The following is a 17,031-nucleotide window of genomic DNA, read 5'->3' as shown; positions in this document are numbered from 1 at the left end:
GACTAAAGGTGCAGCTCTATTGGCCCAGCCACTAAGTGGGTTTCAAACTGCATCAAACACTATCATGTTCGCAATGTAGTACCTCCATCTGGAATCCATACACACTTCTCAAGATCGGTTTCCTCCTCAGTTGCCTTCTTCAAGGATTTCCTCATCCCGGAAAACTACACAGCACCTACCTGGGTGTCTGTGCATTTCTTCGCAGAACACTATGCCATCACTGTGGATTCTGCTTATGATGCTTGATCTGGCTCCTCAGTATTGTCATCCATAACAGAATCAACTCTGAAGTCCCAGCTTCCCATTGGGTCATCTGCTCAGAAGTCACCTACAGTGGAGCACCCATAGGGACGCTATTCGAAGAAGAAGAAAAAGTGGCTCGCCTTGTGCAGTAATGATGGTTCTTCAAGATGTGCTCCGTTATGGGTGCGTCACGACCCCCTCTACTTCAGAGTTCTCCATAAGGGTCTCTGTGGTAAAGAAGAAACTGAGGGGGGTTTCCCTGTGCAAGGCTAGCTAGCCTTGAGCCAGATGAGAAGGGGAGAACAGCGCATGTGTGGGCCCAGTGGATGCTGCTACCAAAGTTTTCTGATCAGCAGCGCAGGAATGCAAGGGCACCAACAGTGAAGCACCCACAGAGACACCTTGAAGCATCTTGAAGAACCATTGTTACTACAGAAGGTGAGTAACTTTCTCTTCTGGCATGATGGCAGAAGTTCAGCACATTGTCATATAGGGGAGCTTCACCGGAATAAATTTATCACTGTTACTTCCCGGGTTACTGTAGGCTGATAATGTTGTGAAATAAATTTGCTTAGGGCTCGTCTACATTTGAAACACCACAGTGGCACTGCTGCAGTGCTTCACTCCTGGGGGGATTCTGCAGGACTGTGCACCTGCAGAAAGTCCTCCCCCCCCCCCCCCCCCTGTTTCCCTGCAGAAAACAGTAAGGAAGCCAAATGGAGGGGGAAAAGCACAGGCCCTTGGGTGCATTTTAGGGGGGGTTGCCTCCTTCCAAACAATGGCGAGGCACAGGGGGAGGGGGAGCACACAAGGTTACATGCTACTGCCCCCCCTCATTCTGCAAGCACAGAGCTGCCCAGCCGAAGGAGGCTGTGTCTTGACTCCGCTGACTCTGCAGCTGAATGCCACCTCCTGGGTCCTAGTGCTAGTTGTGATTCCCTTCTGTGTGTTGGGAGCCTTCCTATTTTCTGTTCTGTGCAACAGTGAGTGCCTGTGGTGGGGCTGGGTATGGGGGCTGAAGAGATGGGAGGAAGTGGCAGGGGGGAAGGAAGGGGGAGGGGAATGTGGGAGTCTGGGGAGGGGGATGGAAAAGAAAAGGGGATAGGGGAATCGCAGGAGGAAGTAGGAACCTGGGATGCGGCATCCCCTCAGCAGCAGCTGGAGCTTCCCTGTTAACCAGGCCTATCAAACCTACATCTGGACACCTCTGACGAGCCCTCCGCACTCAGACCCCAACCTCAACCAGCTGCACTGAGCCTCCCCCCACCCCTGAACCTGCTGCTGAGCCCCATTTCCCCTGCACCTGGTACTCCCCAACAAGCCTCTGTGCATCTAGATCTCCCACTGAGCTGCCCGAACCCAGATTGCCCCACACAGAAACCTCTCACCCCAGACCTGGTTTCCTCCCCCCTCCCCCCAAATCTTTCCACACTTGGCTCTTGCTGTGCTGAGTCTGCTCACTCACATCTGGTGTACCAGACGCAGAGGGGCAAGGTCCTGGAGTATTTCTGGAGCAGGCCCAGCCCTTGCATTGTGTCAGGGTCAGGTGCAGCCTCACTGCCGAGTCCCTGTACCAGGGGAGGTGGGGGCTTCAGGGTGATCTCCCACTTCAGTGCAGTCATGGCCTGTGCTCCCCGCTGCCATGCTGGAGCCGCATTTATTTATTGACAAATAAAATTTTCAGAATTTTAAAATATTGTATGTGTAACTTTTTGGTGCAGAATTCCCTCAGGAGTAAGTGTTTCAGATGTAGATATTGCATATGCCGATGGGAGGGGTTCTCGCATCAGCATAGGTAATCCACCTCCCTGAGAGGCAGAATAATTCTAGATCTAGATTCTAGATCGGCAGAATAATTCATCTAGTACTGAGTGCTGTCTACACTGTGGGTTAGATAATCTTAACTACATTGCTCAAGGACGTTGATTTTTTTCACACCCCTGAATGACATAGCTGGGTCAACCTAATTTTTTAGTGTAGTTTCTTGCAAGGAGATGATTTGTCCCTACAGTGTTTTTTGCCATCCAGCTCATAGGGGGGCACTGATGTAGGTTTAAAGCCAGTTGTACCCTTCCATTAGAGGTAGAATGATTGATAGTAGCCACCAGATGGAGTGTGACGGAGGGGGAAAAGTGACTGATGGGCTAGGTGAAAATTCACATGCCACAGTCTACATCTTGATGTCCCTGCCTTGAAATGAGGTTCAGTATTCTTCATTCTGGTCAGTAGCAGAATTCACACAGATTTAATGGAGAACTTTCTGGTCATCTAAAGAAAATTGGAGTTAAAGGTATGCTTGGTAAATTACCTCAAATTGTACATTTTGTAGAGTGTCCAGCTGAGCAGCCGCTTCCTCATAATATAGATGGAGCTAGTAGCAATGCCTGGTTAAGTTTGTACACTTTACAGTACAAGCCCTTGCTTTCAGTTTCTCATAAATTGGCCAGACTTCAACCATACAGGCTGAAATTTTCAATGTTTGCTGTCTGCCTCTGATTTTCTTCAGTATCTGTCTCTCCTTCCCTTCTCCCCGCTGAGTCCAAGAGTTTCAGCAAAAAGGCTTCAACTGTTTTCAAGAATGAGGTTAGAGGGAAATACATATACTTTGCCTATGTTAATTTTTTTTTCAGTTGTTTCTTTGAAGATCTCTAATGTATCCATACTTTGGTGGAGGGACTTGAAATTTGGAAAGGAGATAGTACTTCTCTGGCCCTAGGGCTATTTGCTGTCCTCATTAAAATTTACACATATTTGGGCAATTTGTAAGCTTCTGCAAATAGTCGTGTGCACGTGCTCAGTAGAGCTTATTTAGAGGTTATCTTCTAAAATCTAAAAACTTTCCATCTGTACTGAGATCTCAAACATGACAACTGCACCACATGTATTACCAGGATCAGAGTTAGAACCGTAGATGATGGATTTGTTGCAGTAGTAATGTCAAGTGACAGGAAGGAGTTCTGGGTGCCGTGAGTTCTGGTCACTGCTGTTTCACTGAATTCTGTGCACTTCACATGCCTTATTATTGATCAAAGTCTCATATTCCTATATTAGTAAAAGGAAAGTATATTTTTTCGTTGTTTTTATAGTTGTAGTAACTGAAAGATGCATAAGATTTCTTCTGTCAGAGCTGGCAATGGAATTTGAGTCAGGTTCTGCACTGCACTTCCTGAAGGGCACAGATCAGGATGGAATAGGGAGAACAAATAGTAATTTGTCAGCTTCCAGAATGTGGACTCCTTTGGAGACCAGAGTAAATTCCCATTCACTTAGCCCCCCTACTTTCAGAATGAATGTGCCAATCTTATATGTGACTGTGTTGTCTTCAACCATTAGGCTATCTGTCTAGGTGTATTATTCCAATCAGTGTAATATCTGAGTGCCTCACAGTCTTCATTGTTTTTATCCTCACAACTTTCCTTTGAGATAGGGAAGTCCTAACATAAAGAGACAGATTTACCAAGGTCAGACAGGAAATCTGTGGCAGAGCCAGAAATGGAATCCGGGTCCATCTAACCATTGAACCATCCTTTATCCGTAGAAGAAATTCTAGAGGTCCTGGTTTCCAGCCCTACTGATAATCCACATAGATTTTTTATTTTAGTTTGCTTTCAAAAATAAAAGGAAATTACTTACAAAACACTATTAAAAGAACATTAGACTGTGGGAACATATATGAACAAAGTTTGCAAAGTCCAAGCACTTAAAAATCAGGAAATTCAGAATTGAGTTTCCAGAATTTTGTCCCTTGTGCCTACGTGTTTTGATAGTTATTAATTACACAATCGCAAACCCTTTGTTCTACAAGTTTCCTTCATTTAATAAAGAGCGTGGACGGCGAATGAGAGAGACGAACGTAAGAAGAAAAAAATTTGGTTTGACCTAGCAGGGCCATTCTTATGTTCTCTTGTGTTCAAGGTACTGGACTTAGACCTAGAGAAGCTGGGTTGTGTTCCTGGCTCTGCTACAGACTTTTGTGATGTTGAGCAAGACTATTGTAATGCTTACACTCAAGGGGATAGAATTAAGGTTGCATGAGACAAACACCTATTTCTGTGCCCTTAAAGAACACACTTACTTTAGAAACAAACAAAAAAAACCTAACCCTATACTTCAACACACTAGCAACGAAGACATACAATTTGCAGTCATTACAAAAGCAGAACTGACTGTTTGTGTGAAGAATGTGGGAGATATCTGTATTATTTTTTATGAATATAGTATGTATCTCTGTTTACATACTTGCTATTGTGTTGTTTATTATGTGGGTTCTAAGGCCTTGTCTACACTGCCACGTTACAGCGCTGAAACTTTCTCACTCAGGGATATGATACCCTCTTTCCCCCCGACTGATGCAAGCTTCAGCACTGTAAAGTGGCAGTGTAGTCAGTGCACCAGCACTGGGAGCTGTTCTCTGAGCAGTGGGAGCTACTCCCCTTGTGGGGGTGGTTTTTTTAATAGCGCTGTGAGGTCTCTCTCCCAGTGCTGGTGCCACGACTACACAGCCACATTAAAGTGGTGCCGTGGCAGCACTTGAACATTAGTCGTGAAGACATGCCCTTAGCATGCCAAAGTTCCTTGACCATCCATAGAAAGGCAGAGAATGGCTTTAGATAATCCAATCACTAGTAATACAGGTGTAAATGCCTTTGAAGCCAGTCTCTGACCAAGATGAACTCATCACCCCAGACTTATTTTGAGGGGAAGGATGGGGGCTTTCAGATGAGGAACATGGAATAAAACACTCTTGAGTAGATACATTCTTTGAGCTGAAGGGAGAGGCAGTGTCTGCAGGGAGGCAGATGGGACTCCAGGCCCCAGAAGCAGGGTCTGCCTAAACTTTAGGTAAGATACACATGTGGGCCCTTTTAACCTTTTTCTCTGGATGCTGGGTTCCTATGAATAAATAAATATGTTAACGAAGCTGTTTTTAGTCATTGCATTTACCTGCTGGTAACAGCTAATGAAAGGACACCTATTACAAATGCCAAATCCAGTTGGATCTGCTGGGGAAACACTGTTCGTAAAAAAGGGATTGTGACGGGTTGGATCACAGAAACCCTCTTGGGAGATGCCACCTAATGTGCCAAGACTACTACTACCCTGATCTTCCCTGCCAGCTCGGGGTCCTAGCACCATGTATTGCTGAGCCATACACTCCCATCTGCTGCATCAAAGACCCAGGATCTGAATTACTTGCTCCAAAGCTGCAGGTTTACTTGAAAGCCGCTAACAGAAGTGTTCCTGTTTTTAACACTCAGATGTCCAACTCCCAATGGGGTCTAAACCCAAATAAATCCGTTTTACCCTGTATAAAGCTTATATAGGGTAAACTCATAAATTGCTTGCCCTCTATAACACTGATAGAGAGGCACAGCTGTTTGCTCCCCCAGGTATGTATTAATACATAATCTAAGTTAATTAATAAGTAAAAAGTGATTTTATTAAATACAGAAAGTAGGATTTAAGTGGTTCCAAGTAGTAACAGACAGAACAAAGTAAGTTACCAAGCAAAATAAAATAAAATGTGCAAATCTATGTCTAATCAAACTGAATACGGATAAGATCCTTACCAGTTCCAGAATGCTCCCTTTTACAGACTAATCTCCTTTTAGCCTGGGTCCTGCAATCACTCACGCCCCTTGCAGTCACTGCCCTTTGTTCCAATTTCTTTCAGCTATCCTGGGGAAGTGCGGGGAGAGGCTCTCTTTAGCCAGCTGAAGACAAAATGGAGGGTTCTCCCAGGGGTTTAAATAGACTTTCTCTTGTGGGTGGAGACCTCCTCCTCACTCCTATACAAAGTCCAGCTCCAAGATGGAGTTTAGGAGTCACCTGAGCAAGTCATATGTCCGTGCGTGACTCACTGTTTTTACAAGTAGCATCCATTGTTTACATGTTACCTTGAACGTCCTCAAGTAGACTTCTTATGTGGATTGGAGCATTCCAAGATCCATTGTCCTTTAAGTGTTTCTTGATGAGGTACTTAATTTCAACATTCCTTTCACCAGGAACTGACCAAACGCTCTACTAAGGTTGTTTAGAAATCAAGCCAGTACACAGCCAACATTTATAATGTTCATAACGTCGAATACAAAAATGATGCCTGCAAATAGGATTAATACATTCAGTAGATTATACCTTTATGGAGATATGTTACATGGCATACGTAGCATAAAACACATTCTAAGCATATTTCCGTAGAGCTTTATGAGAGGTACCATCACAGGGATATTTCAGTCTAGAACTGGGTCTGTGAATGAGAGAATCTTGGGATTCCACTCTGAGAGGCGGGAAGGCTCAGGGCCTGTCATTTGAAAGGGTGCACGTGAGATAAACCTAACGGAGGTCAGAAGTGCAAGCTAACCATGTGACTTTGACAGCTGGCCTAGTCACTTCCAAGGAACACAACAGTTTGAATTAATTTTAGTTTTTGGAATACATTAAGTTTGGCCATGACCGGCATGTTCTTGCAAGATAGGAAATCATATCTAGGCATCTATAAATAATATACATTTTTAACTTCTTATATACAAACCTGAATTATCCTAGCTGAAAATGTACAAGTTAAACTATGTCTTTTCCACTCAACTATTAACCTACTTCAACACATTTCTCACACCTATCTACCTGCCTCTACAGACACTTGAAGCCTGCTGATATTTTTTGCTTCATTTTGGTATTTAAATAAGTATCCTTTCCTGAAAGATACGGTTAGCTTTAAGGTTGTTAAATTAGTTCTGACTTTAAAAAAAGAGAGCAAGTGAGCATATGTTTGTTACAAAACAAACATGCACTCGTTGTTGTCAATTCACGTATTTATTAACTTATAGCTTAACATGTAAATTTATTTACTTATAGAAGACTAACTTTTAAAAATAAATCCTTCCTAATTCTTAGAGATCTTTTTAGTCATCTTATGGTATTTTATGTTGTCTTACTAGTTATCACTTGAATACAATTTGATGCTTAACAACCTCCAGAATTATTTTGAGGTTTTATATTAAAGAAATATAAATATACATTTATTTAGGTTTATTACTTCAAAATTATAGCATAGTTTGAAACTTGATGGATTTTAGATGGGTTCAGAAATTCTTGCAAACTTGAAATGTTTACATTATGTAAATAATTCGTGTTAGCACATACTTTTCGTAACATGCTACAGTATTTTGTAGTGTATTAGTTTTTCCTTGTTAAAAAAGGATGCTTCATCGGTCAGTGATTTAAGATGAGGACATGCTGTTGAATGAAACATCTGTTTATCTTTTCTTAGCAACTGAATCATCCAAATGTAATTAAATACTATGCCTCCTTCATTGAAGACAATGAGCTAAACATAGTGTTGGAATTAGCAGATGCTGGAGACCTCTCTAGAATGATAAAGGTATGAATTTCATTTTAATAGCCTTTAATAATCTATTTGGAGCAATGTACTATGTTTTTATTCACTTTTCATTCTAATTGCTAAGCTTCTGGGTCTTGCAGACTGGATCTTTTGTTCTTAAATTACAAATATTGTGTTTGATTTATTTGAAATGCAGGCCATAATTGTTTAAGAACAAGTGCTTAAAGACTCAAATAAGAAACTTGCAAAGTCTTTCTCTCCCCCTCCACCCGCCTGCCCCTCCACTTAATGAAGCAAATTTGTTTGGAAATACTTTTATTATGCTGCAGTAGCTAACTGTGGTACATTTGAGATTAGGTCGGTTGCTTCAGATCTTCTTCTCTACATTGTGTTTCACAAGTAATTAGGGCCCATAGAACAGTCCGTGAGATTTTAGAAATCTGCTTGTAGTTGCTGATTTTATGTTTGGCTCTTGGGACTGGAACATTTATCAATAAGGCTATGTTTTAGTCATGCACAGACACCCTTTTCTTCCACCTCACCAGTCTCCAGTAACTCACCTTGACCCAGTGACCCGTCAGCTGGAAAATGCTTATAAGTGTAATGAACTGGGACATATAAAGGCCAACTGCCCAAAGAACCCCACCCGGGTGCAAGTCATTACACCACCATCACACCAAAGATCCCCAGGCCCGGATACCTCTCAAATCCCCATGGAGCGAAGGGAAAATTTGAGAGTGGGCAGAAAGAAGGTTACCGCGTGGAGAGACACGGGGGCACAAGTGTCAGCTATCCACCAATCCTTCGTGGATCCCAAACTCATCAACCCAAAGGCCAAAGTGACCCATTTACCCTTCATGTCACAAGCTGTAAGACTTGCCTACAGCTGAACTGCCTGTCCAGTACAAAGGCTGGTCAGGAATGTGGACTTTTGCAGTCTTATGACAATTATTCATCCCCATGCTACTGGGGAAGACTTGGCCAACCAGGTGAGCGGGCCAAGAGAGTGGGAATGGTTACACGCAGCCAAACCAGGCAAGCTTCCAGACCCATTCCTGTTCCTGAGCCGTCCACAGGGAACCCGTCTGTGTTACCAGAGACCCAGACAGACGGTAGTGGACCCGGATCCCCTGCCAATAGATTTCGGCCTGAACCAGCCACAAACCTCCAGTCCAGGACCGTGAAACTGGAACAGCAACCAGCACCGCACTAGCAGTTGCAACCACATCTTCAACCTCCACGCCAGAGGGGGCCAGCGAGCCTGAACTGGCAGAAGCAACAGACAACCATACCGAAGAGGCTCAGCCAGAGCCTGAAATATACCCCAGGTGCACCAGCGGAGCAGCGAGTTCACTGGCAACGGAAACACCCCATCACCTACCATCGCTTCCAGAGGGACCAAGCCCAAGTCCACAGTCTGAGGAAGAACTGGTGTCCCCAGCCTCAAGGAACGTTCCAGACTGAGCAGGAAGCAGATGACAGCCTTCAGAAAGCTTGGGTGGCGGCACGGAGCACCCAGGACCGCCTCTCAGCCTTCTAACCGATTGTGGGGTTTGTTATGACCCAAGGAACTTTTATACAAGGATCTGGTGGACACCAGAGATGGCAAGCCACAAACATTGTGGTGGTGTCCAGCAACTAGTACCGGGGAAGCTTTAAGCTATGCCCATGATTCCAGTTGGTAGATGACATTTGGTATTGGTCCTAGAACCATTAGGAATGGGTTGGGAACGTTCCCTCCCACTGGGGGGGGATGGGCAAGATACATATGCCAAGTATGTCCTTGGGGGGTCTGGCTTATCAGGGTTTGCCCCCTCTTATGAGTTGGGAAGCTTCTGTGCTCTAAGGAATATTGGGATGGGAAAAAATTTATTTTTTCATTTGAGCTGAGGGTGTGTTTGTTTTTTTTTGTGGTTCTGTTGTTTTTTTTTTATATTTTTTTTTTTGTTTTGTGGTATTTTTTGTTTTTTTTTTTTTGTTTTTTTTTTTTTTTTTTGTATTTTTATTTGTTTTTTTTTTTTTTTTTTTTGTTTTTTGTTTTTTTTTTGGGGTTTTTTGGAGTTTTTTTGCGAGTTTTTTTTTTTTTTTTGGTTTTTTCTTTTTTTTTTTTTTTTTGATTTTTTTTTTTTTGGGTTTAGCGCTTTTTGAGAGGATGCTTTCCCACTTTCTTTGGACACACTCTCACAAGACCGGACAGTACTGGGCAACCTACCTTGCCCATCCCCTCCCGTGGAAGGACTTCCCCAATCTGTCCTTGGTTCTGTTCACCCCAAGCATGGCCACTGGGAATGATCATGGGCTAAGCTTAAGAGGCTTCCCCCGGTACTTAGTTGGAACCACCAACCGTTTGTGCGGCTGCCATTCTTCCTGGTGTCCACCAGAAAGAATCCTTGTATAAAAGTCCTTGGTCTAAACAAACCGGATCGTTAGAAGAGCTGAAGCGGTGGGTTGCTCCGTGCCGCCGCCCAAGCTTTCTGAAGGCTGTCATTGCTTCTGTTCAGTCTGAAACTGTTCCCTTGAGGCTGGGGAACCAGTTCTTCCTCAGACGTGGACTTGGGCTTGGTCCTCTGGAAGCGATGTAGGTGAGGGGTTGTTTCCGTTGCGTGAACCGCTCTCTGCTGTTGCACCTGGGGTATTTCAGGCTCTGGCTGACCTCTTTGGTATGGTTGTCTGTTGCTTCTGCCAGTTCAGGCTCGTTGGCCCCTCTGGCGCGGAGGTTGAAGATGTGGTGCAACTGCTGGTGTTGGTGCTGGTTGCGTTCCAGTTCGGTCCTGGACTGAGGTGCTGTGGCTGGTTCAGCCGTTGGCAGGGGATCCGGGTCCACTACCTCTGTCTGGGTCTCAGGTAACACAGACGGGGCTTCTTGGACGGCTCAGGAACAGGAATGGGTCTGGAAACTTGCCTGGTTTGGTTGCGTGTAAACCATTCCCACTGTCTTGGCCCGCTTCACCTGGTTAGCCAAGTCTTCCCCCAGTAGCAGGGGGATGGAATAATTGTCATAGACTGCAAAAGCCACATCCTGACCAGCCTTTGTACTGGACAGGCAGTTCAGCTGTAGGCAATCTACAGCTGTGACATGAAGGGTAAATTGGTGGCAGCGAGATCAAAGCTAAGCTGATAATTAAGCATAGAGGGGTTCATGCTAGGCACCCAGATTTATGGACGCTAAGGTCCAGATTTGGGAGTTAGGCTTATGATAATCACGGGGCAGTAAACAAAAATTCACAGGCCCATGACCTGTTCATGACTTGTACTAAAAATATCGCAGACTAAAACTGGGGTGCCATGGGTGTTGGGGGAGGAGAGGGGGTGCAGATGCAGGGAGGAGGGGAGTCACGGCCCGGGGGGGAGTGTGGGTGCTGGTGGGAGGGAGTTGGTGGAACAGGGGCAGGCTCCTTACCTAGTTCCTGGGAAGCGGCAGCCCCAGCAACCTAGCTCCACATGCTGCCTCCACTCCATCTCAAGCCCTGGTTCTGCAGCTCCCATTGGCTGGGAACCGAGCAGTGGTCCCAAGTCCCCCATCCCCTCCATACTCACAAACACCTGCTGCTGGGAGACGGGGGGGGCCAAGACTGCCCCAGCAGCAGCCAGTGTGACTGACCCAGGTGTTGCCTGAACTGCTCAAGTGGCTCCTGGGCCAGCCCCATGGGGCTACTGCAGAAGTCACGAAGGTCATGGAAAGTCATGGAATCCATGACCTCTGTGACACACACGGAGACTTATTTATCAGTTCTGCAATTTTTATAATCAGTGATTTTATCTTCAAAATGTCTGTCTGTCTGTATCAGTCTCTGTCTGCATATATGGTTTTCCAATGTATAACTAGGTTTTTCCAGTGAAGCATAAAGCTAAAACTGCTTATATCATTTGAGAGAATGCTCTTCAAATAATCTGGGGACAATTTTTAGTTTAGCAGTTCCTTCAAGTTGGCTAAGTGAGTAATAAGTATGACATCTCTTCCAATAGTGGTTCTGTGGATGCTCCATGTCAGGATGTGTGTGGACCCATGCACTCTGGATTGAAGATTTTTATCAGCAGTGTCTGTGTCATTAGGCACTCTTGGTGTTCTGATACAAGGGCATTTAGGGAGGGACCAGCTAACATTCTAGTACCTTCTGAACCTCCTGCAGCTTGAGATGGAGTTTTGCAGTGTCTGGTAGCTAGCCTCATGGCTTGCTACATCTTTTTCTCAAATTCTCTTTATTTTCTTAGTATTTTTATTTATATTTTGTTTTTAGCACAGTTTGTGCTTTTAAAAGGGGAGAGGGGGCTCGCTTTCCCATCTTCAATTTTTGTGCACTGTTTGGACCTTTTTCACAGTTCGTGATTCACAGCCACAAGTGCAGGTTATACCTAAGATTCCAGGCTTCAAACCCTGCCAAACCTGTCATAGGTCTTTCTAATGCATAGCTAAGAAATTATCAATGGAGCGCTAGCTGAGACCCACAGTATTTGAGTCACCCTGACCGCCATACATATGATCCGCAGAGTGCTCCAGCAACCATCTCTACAGCGGCAGTAAGAAAAGACCCTGGGGGCCGTTTGGAACCGTCTAAACCCGCAGTCCCATCCCTTGCAGTACCAGGACAGCAGCAGCTAAGAAATCCATGCTGCGTACCAAGAAACTGGCAAGCTATCTAAAGCAGGACCTGCATTAGCACTAGTCTCTGTGCTTCTGAGACACGTGAACTTGAGAGCCAAACTGAAATAGCCATTGGTTCTGCCTCCAGCAAACAGACATAAGATGCACTGATCGTACTTTGGTGTTCTCTCCAGTATCACTGGACATTCTGACTCCTGATGTTTCCTACCGAGATTTGCTGGTACTGTCCAGTCTTTTAACTCATGAAAATCTTTGGATCCTGGAGAAGCCTGAATCACTGTAGCTGCGGGGTACAGAGAGACATTACTCACTGGTACTCTCTCACCTCCTTGCGCCTACTTCCTGTTGAAAATGGTAGTGAAGAGTGTCTCACCATCCAGTACTGCTTCAGCCTCCAGTCCCTCACAAACTCTTTGAGGATTCATAGATGCATTTCCAGATGCTACCGACTCACTGTCCTTATCAACCTCTGGTACTGCTACATTTACAGGACCCCCTCCAGGTCCCAGTAACATCTTGACCACTGGTACTGACACTGTTTGCCACTCCAGTTGACACAGATGACATTGTATCTGGTTTGGAAGTGTCTATGCAGGGTCACTCTTTTGACTTCCATTACTAGAAGTTACACCCTAGTGATGAAACTTCTAGTGGGAGATATACTTGACATCACTGGTAAGAACAAATGTGGAGTCTTTCCCCTTTCCCTTATGATCCACAGCAGTGGGCTTATTGGAATCCGTGAGTCTCTTATGGGGTCCAGTTATACAGGGTCCGAGCTTGTGAGAACAACTAATGGCCTTGGGTCTTTCCACACAGCAATATCTTACAGGGCAGCAAGAGCCACCTGCTGAAGAAGAAATACCACCTTCCCATAAAGTCACCTCCTCACTAGACAAGGCTGCCATGCCTTCCCCATCATTTTATGATGATGATTTCAAGGCCTTTCAGGATCTTATGAAATATATAGTTGAGACCCTGCATATTCTGTTGGAAGTGTTACAGGAGCCCCAGCACTCCTTGTTGAACGTTGTTCACATATCTTTTCAGGGCAAATCACTTTGCCCATCAGTGGTGCTCTGATGGCCCCTATATGTTCTGGCAGACCCCTGTTTCTATACCACCTACAAGTAAATGGGTGGATTAAAAACGCTGTATCCCACCCAAAGAACTTTCCCAAAGAGGGAACAATTTCAGGCTCTGATAAGGCAAAGCCAGATAATCACCAAGGCATCTCTCCAGGCCTCACTAGATGCTGCTGACACAGCTGCTCTCTCCATGGCTATGACAGCCAGGCTTCTTGGCTACAGTCCTCTGGTCTGCTTCCAGAGGTATAAAGCACCATAGAAAACCTTCTTTTTGAGGGACCCAGATTATTCGGGGTGCCGTGGACAGGTTCCTTCTCTCTTAAGGACTCCAGGGCAACTCTACCATCTCTTGCTATCTATACACTTATGGCAAAGAGAAAGTACGGTATATCACAGATGGCTTAGTGATCTTGCCTGGTACAATATCAACCCACAAAAACAACTGAATCCCCAGGAAGAAACCTAGGTTCACAAGGAAAGGACCATCTTCTTCTGCAACCTCCCAGTAAGTGACATCCTGGAAATGACCATTTTGACTCTCTGGACAGGAGTCATGATATCTCTCCTGCTCCTGATGCAATGGTGCACGTATCTCCCCTCAACTCTGGTAAAGACATCTGTCCCATTTTCTATCTTCGTGAGAGCTCATCACCTCGCACAAATGAATCCTGGAAGTGATATCTACAGGTTATTCGATCCAGTTCAGTTCTCTTCCACCTCCCCGAACAACATAGAGACATGGTTGACCTACTGAGGTTGACACACTGTGAGTGTAGATGTTGTAGATTGACCTGTGTCAATCCTAACAGTCCTCTGGCAGCTGTCTCGTAATGCCCCATTCCCTGGGATAGAGAGCACTCTGACCACAATTTTTAAATCCACCACTAAGGTGTCAGAGAGACCGGAAGCCACCCAGTCCTTTAAAATCCCCTGCATGTTTTTAGAATGCCTTTTCCAGATTGCCAGCATTCGCAAGCACACCTAGCAGTTCATCCTTGTTATGTTCAACTCCCCAGGCGGCTATGCCGGATCCACACACTAGCTGTGCTCCTGTCTGGAGTAGACAGGAAGCATTGAATCTCCTGGGCCAGTGTGGAGAAGAGGCTACAGACCAGCTCTAGAAATGTTGACCTTTATGAGCAGATTGCACTGGGCATGCAGGCAAAGGGTTAGAAGAGGGATCAGCAGCAGTGTTGTGTCAGAACTTCATCCAGGGATACCACTAGGCTAGGGAGTGCGACAACAGATCTGGCGCTTCACCCAGACTTGCCTCTTCTACAAGGAATAGCATGCTGCATTTGGCGGAGACTCCACTGGCACTTGCAAACCACTGTGGATACCTTGGAGAAGCCTGAGACAGAGACCCTTGCTGTGAATAGTAAGAAGGAAGAGGAAGGAGTGTGAAAGAAATGCGGCAGGGAACTCTGTCACAGTGTAGCCAGTCCTGCCAGGTGAGGGAAGATGAACCTGGGGAAAGTTTGGATGTATCTGTGCATGCATTTTTCCTTACAATGGTTAAATTTAAAGATGTTGCCCATCTGACCCCAAGTTAACAAGACAAAGGTATTGGCTTTTCATTGTTTCATTGTTTCACTCTTATTAGAAGTGGTAGAGGTACAACAAACAGATAGAATTGGCATCTCCCGCCATTGAGTTAGGCAGGGGAAGGGGGACATGTGGAATACTTTATGTGCATAGGGATGTCTCTTTTATTCTCCTGAGAGGTCTTGATTAAACTTTCCTGGAGATACTCTGCAGTCTTCTCCCAAACAATACTCCAGCACAGACCACTGCTGTGGCTAACTATTCAAATGCTCTTTCAAAGCTTCCCTCAACCACATAGCTCTATGCTGGGATCTTGTACTAGCCTTTGTGTCTGGCTGTTCAAAGTCAGGCTCACCTCTGCCTTCTGCCCTGGTGCCAGCTTCTCCTGTTTTGCCTCACAGATATTATGCAGGTCACAACAGGTAGCTATAACCATTGGGCTATTTTTCTCATGGAGATCCAATCTAGTGAGTAAACACTGCTGGCATTCCTTCCGTTTCCCCAAAAGCATAGTCAACAGTCATTCTGTACCTGCTGAGGCAATAGCTGAATCTTTCCTTGGTGCTGTCGAGGTGATCAGTGTACGACTACATCAGCCAGGCAAGCAAAGGATAGACTGGGTCCTCAAAATTATTATTGGTGAAGTGGTCCTGGATATCCTCTATGGCAAGGTGCACTGGTGTCAAAATAGGGATATACATGCCGTCTGTCATTTCAAAGCAGTTCGTACTGCTGCAAATCCATCCACTATGTCCTGCATGGGGCTGAAAATCAAAGTCCTGTGTAGCAACAGATGATTAATGGCCCTACACACTTGCATGGCAACTGCTCCCACTGTGGATTTTCCAACTTCAAAATTATTTCCTACTGACCAGTAGCAATCCAGTGTTGCAAGCTTCCAACATGCATTCGCTAATAGCTTCTCCATGTTCAATTTGGCGCTAATTCTTTTGTCCATGTTCTGGAGGGCTGGGTGAGCTTGGCATGCTGGTCCAGGAATGGGGCTTTTTGCATCCAAAAGTTCTGCAGCTTGTCATACGAGACCTGCATTACATTATAATGCCACTTGTCAGTGCTCGTTTCTAAGGTCCAGAAGCAACATTCCACTGTCTATAGTTGCACCATGAATGCCACCAACAACCTAGAATTGTTTTTTGCTGTGTTCCTCAGCAAACGGTCCTCAAATAAATCCTCATGTCCCCCATTGGTGCGCTGCTTCCTGCAGATTTGCAAATACAAGGAGAATCATGAGCCCTGTATTTGCAACATTCATGAGAACAGTGCAGACCTCTGCAGGCTCCATGCTTCTGTCCAGGATGGAGATACAGAAGAGTGATGTGCAGGTTTGTGTCATTTTATTTTTTTTAAAAAATCATGAAAATTATAGGATATTGATGATATTATGGGATGGAGAAAGTTGCATGCTGGAACTTGACTCCTGGCACCCAGACATTCTTGGCAAATCATTTTGATTCCACAACACGCTATGAAATTTTCCAAAAGACATTGCACCGGAGGGTAGTTCACGAGGATACCTACCCATGGTGTGCCACACTTTGCATCGACACAAGCACTTCTGCTATGTACACACAGTGCTGACACAAGCAGGTAAGTATGCACATGCCCAAGGGATACGCAAACATTGGTGGTTGCATGCCCACATAATTTACATTGACAACAGTTTGTAATGTATACATGATCTAAAATGTGTAATTTTCAGAAGTGTCAAATGCCAAGTACAGTACCAACAAATTTTGTTTGAAGTAAATGGGCATGGTAGATAGTCCGCACATCTGAAAATGAGTTCACTCTTATTTAAGTTTAGGTCATTTTTGATTATCATGGTGTTGTATCAACTGATAATCAGTGAAAGGCCTGGTTCACACTACACCGTTAAATCGATTTTAACAGCGTTAAATTGATTTAATGCTGTGCCCGTCCACAGTACAGTGCTCTTTAAATCGATTTAAAAGGCTCTTTAAATCGATATCTGTACTCCTACAGAACGAGAGGAGTAACGCTAAAATCGATAGTATTACTTTGGAATACTGTTAGTGTGGACGGAAATCGACATTATTGGCCTCCAGGAGGGATCCCACAGTGCACCACTGACCGCTCTGGACAGCAATCTGAACTCGGACGCAGTGGGCAGGTAAACAGGAAAAGCCCCGCGAACTTTTGAATTATATTTCCTGTTTGCCCAGCATGGA

At 44.9% G+C, this 17,031-nt stretch overlaps 1 protein-coding gene across 2 annotated transcripts in view; it reads left to right on the top strand.

Moving 5' to 3' along the window:
- NEK7 (NIMA related kinase 7) overlaps nucleotides 1-17,031 on the top strand; it is a 152,547-nt gene that overhangs the window by 72,759 nt on the left and 62,757 nt on the right. For both annotated transcript variants that reach the window (XM_032770907.2, XM_032770908.2), the window contains one exon: nucleotides 7,514-7,624. In XM_032770907.2, coding sequence (XP_032626798.1) covers nucleotides 7,514-7,624 — 111 coding nt within the window. The remainder of the gene's footprint in view (nucleotides 1-7,513; nucleotides 7,625-17,031) is intronic.

Source organism: Chelonoidis abingdonii, chromosome 7 (genome assembly GCF_003597395.2).
Source record: "Chelonoidis abingdonii isolate Lonesome George chromosome 7, CheloAbing_2.0, whole genome shotgun sequence".
In the NCBI taxonomy this organism is placed as follows: Eukaryota; Metazoa; Chordata; order Testudines; family Testudinidae; genus Chelonoidis; species Chelonoidis abingdonii.
The sequence above is the reverse complement of the archived record's forward strand: the minus strand, read 5'-3'. Positions and strand labels throughout refer to the sequence as shown.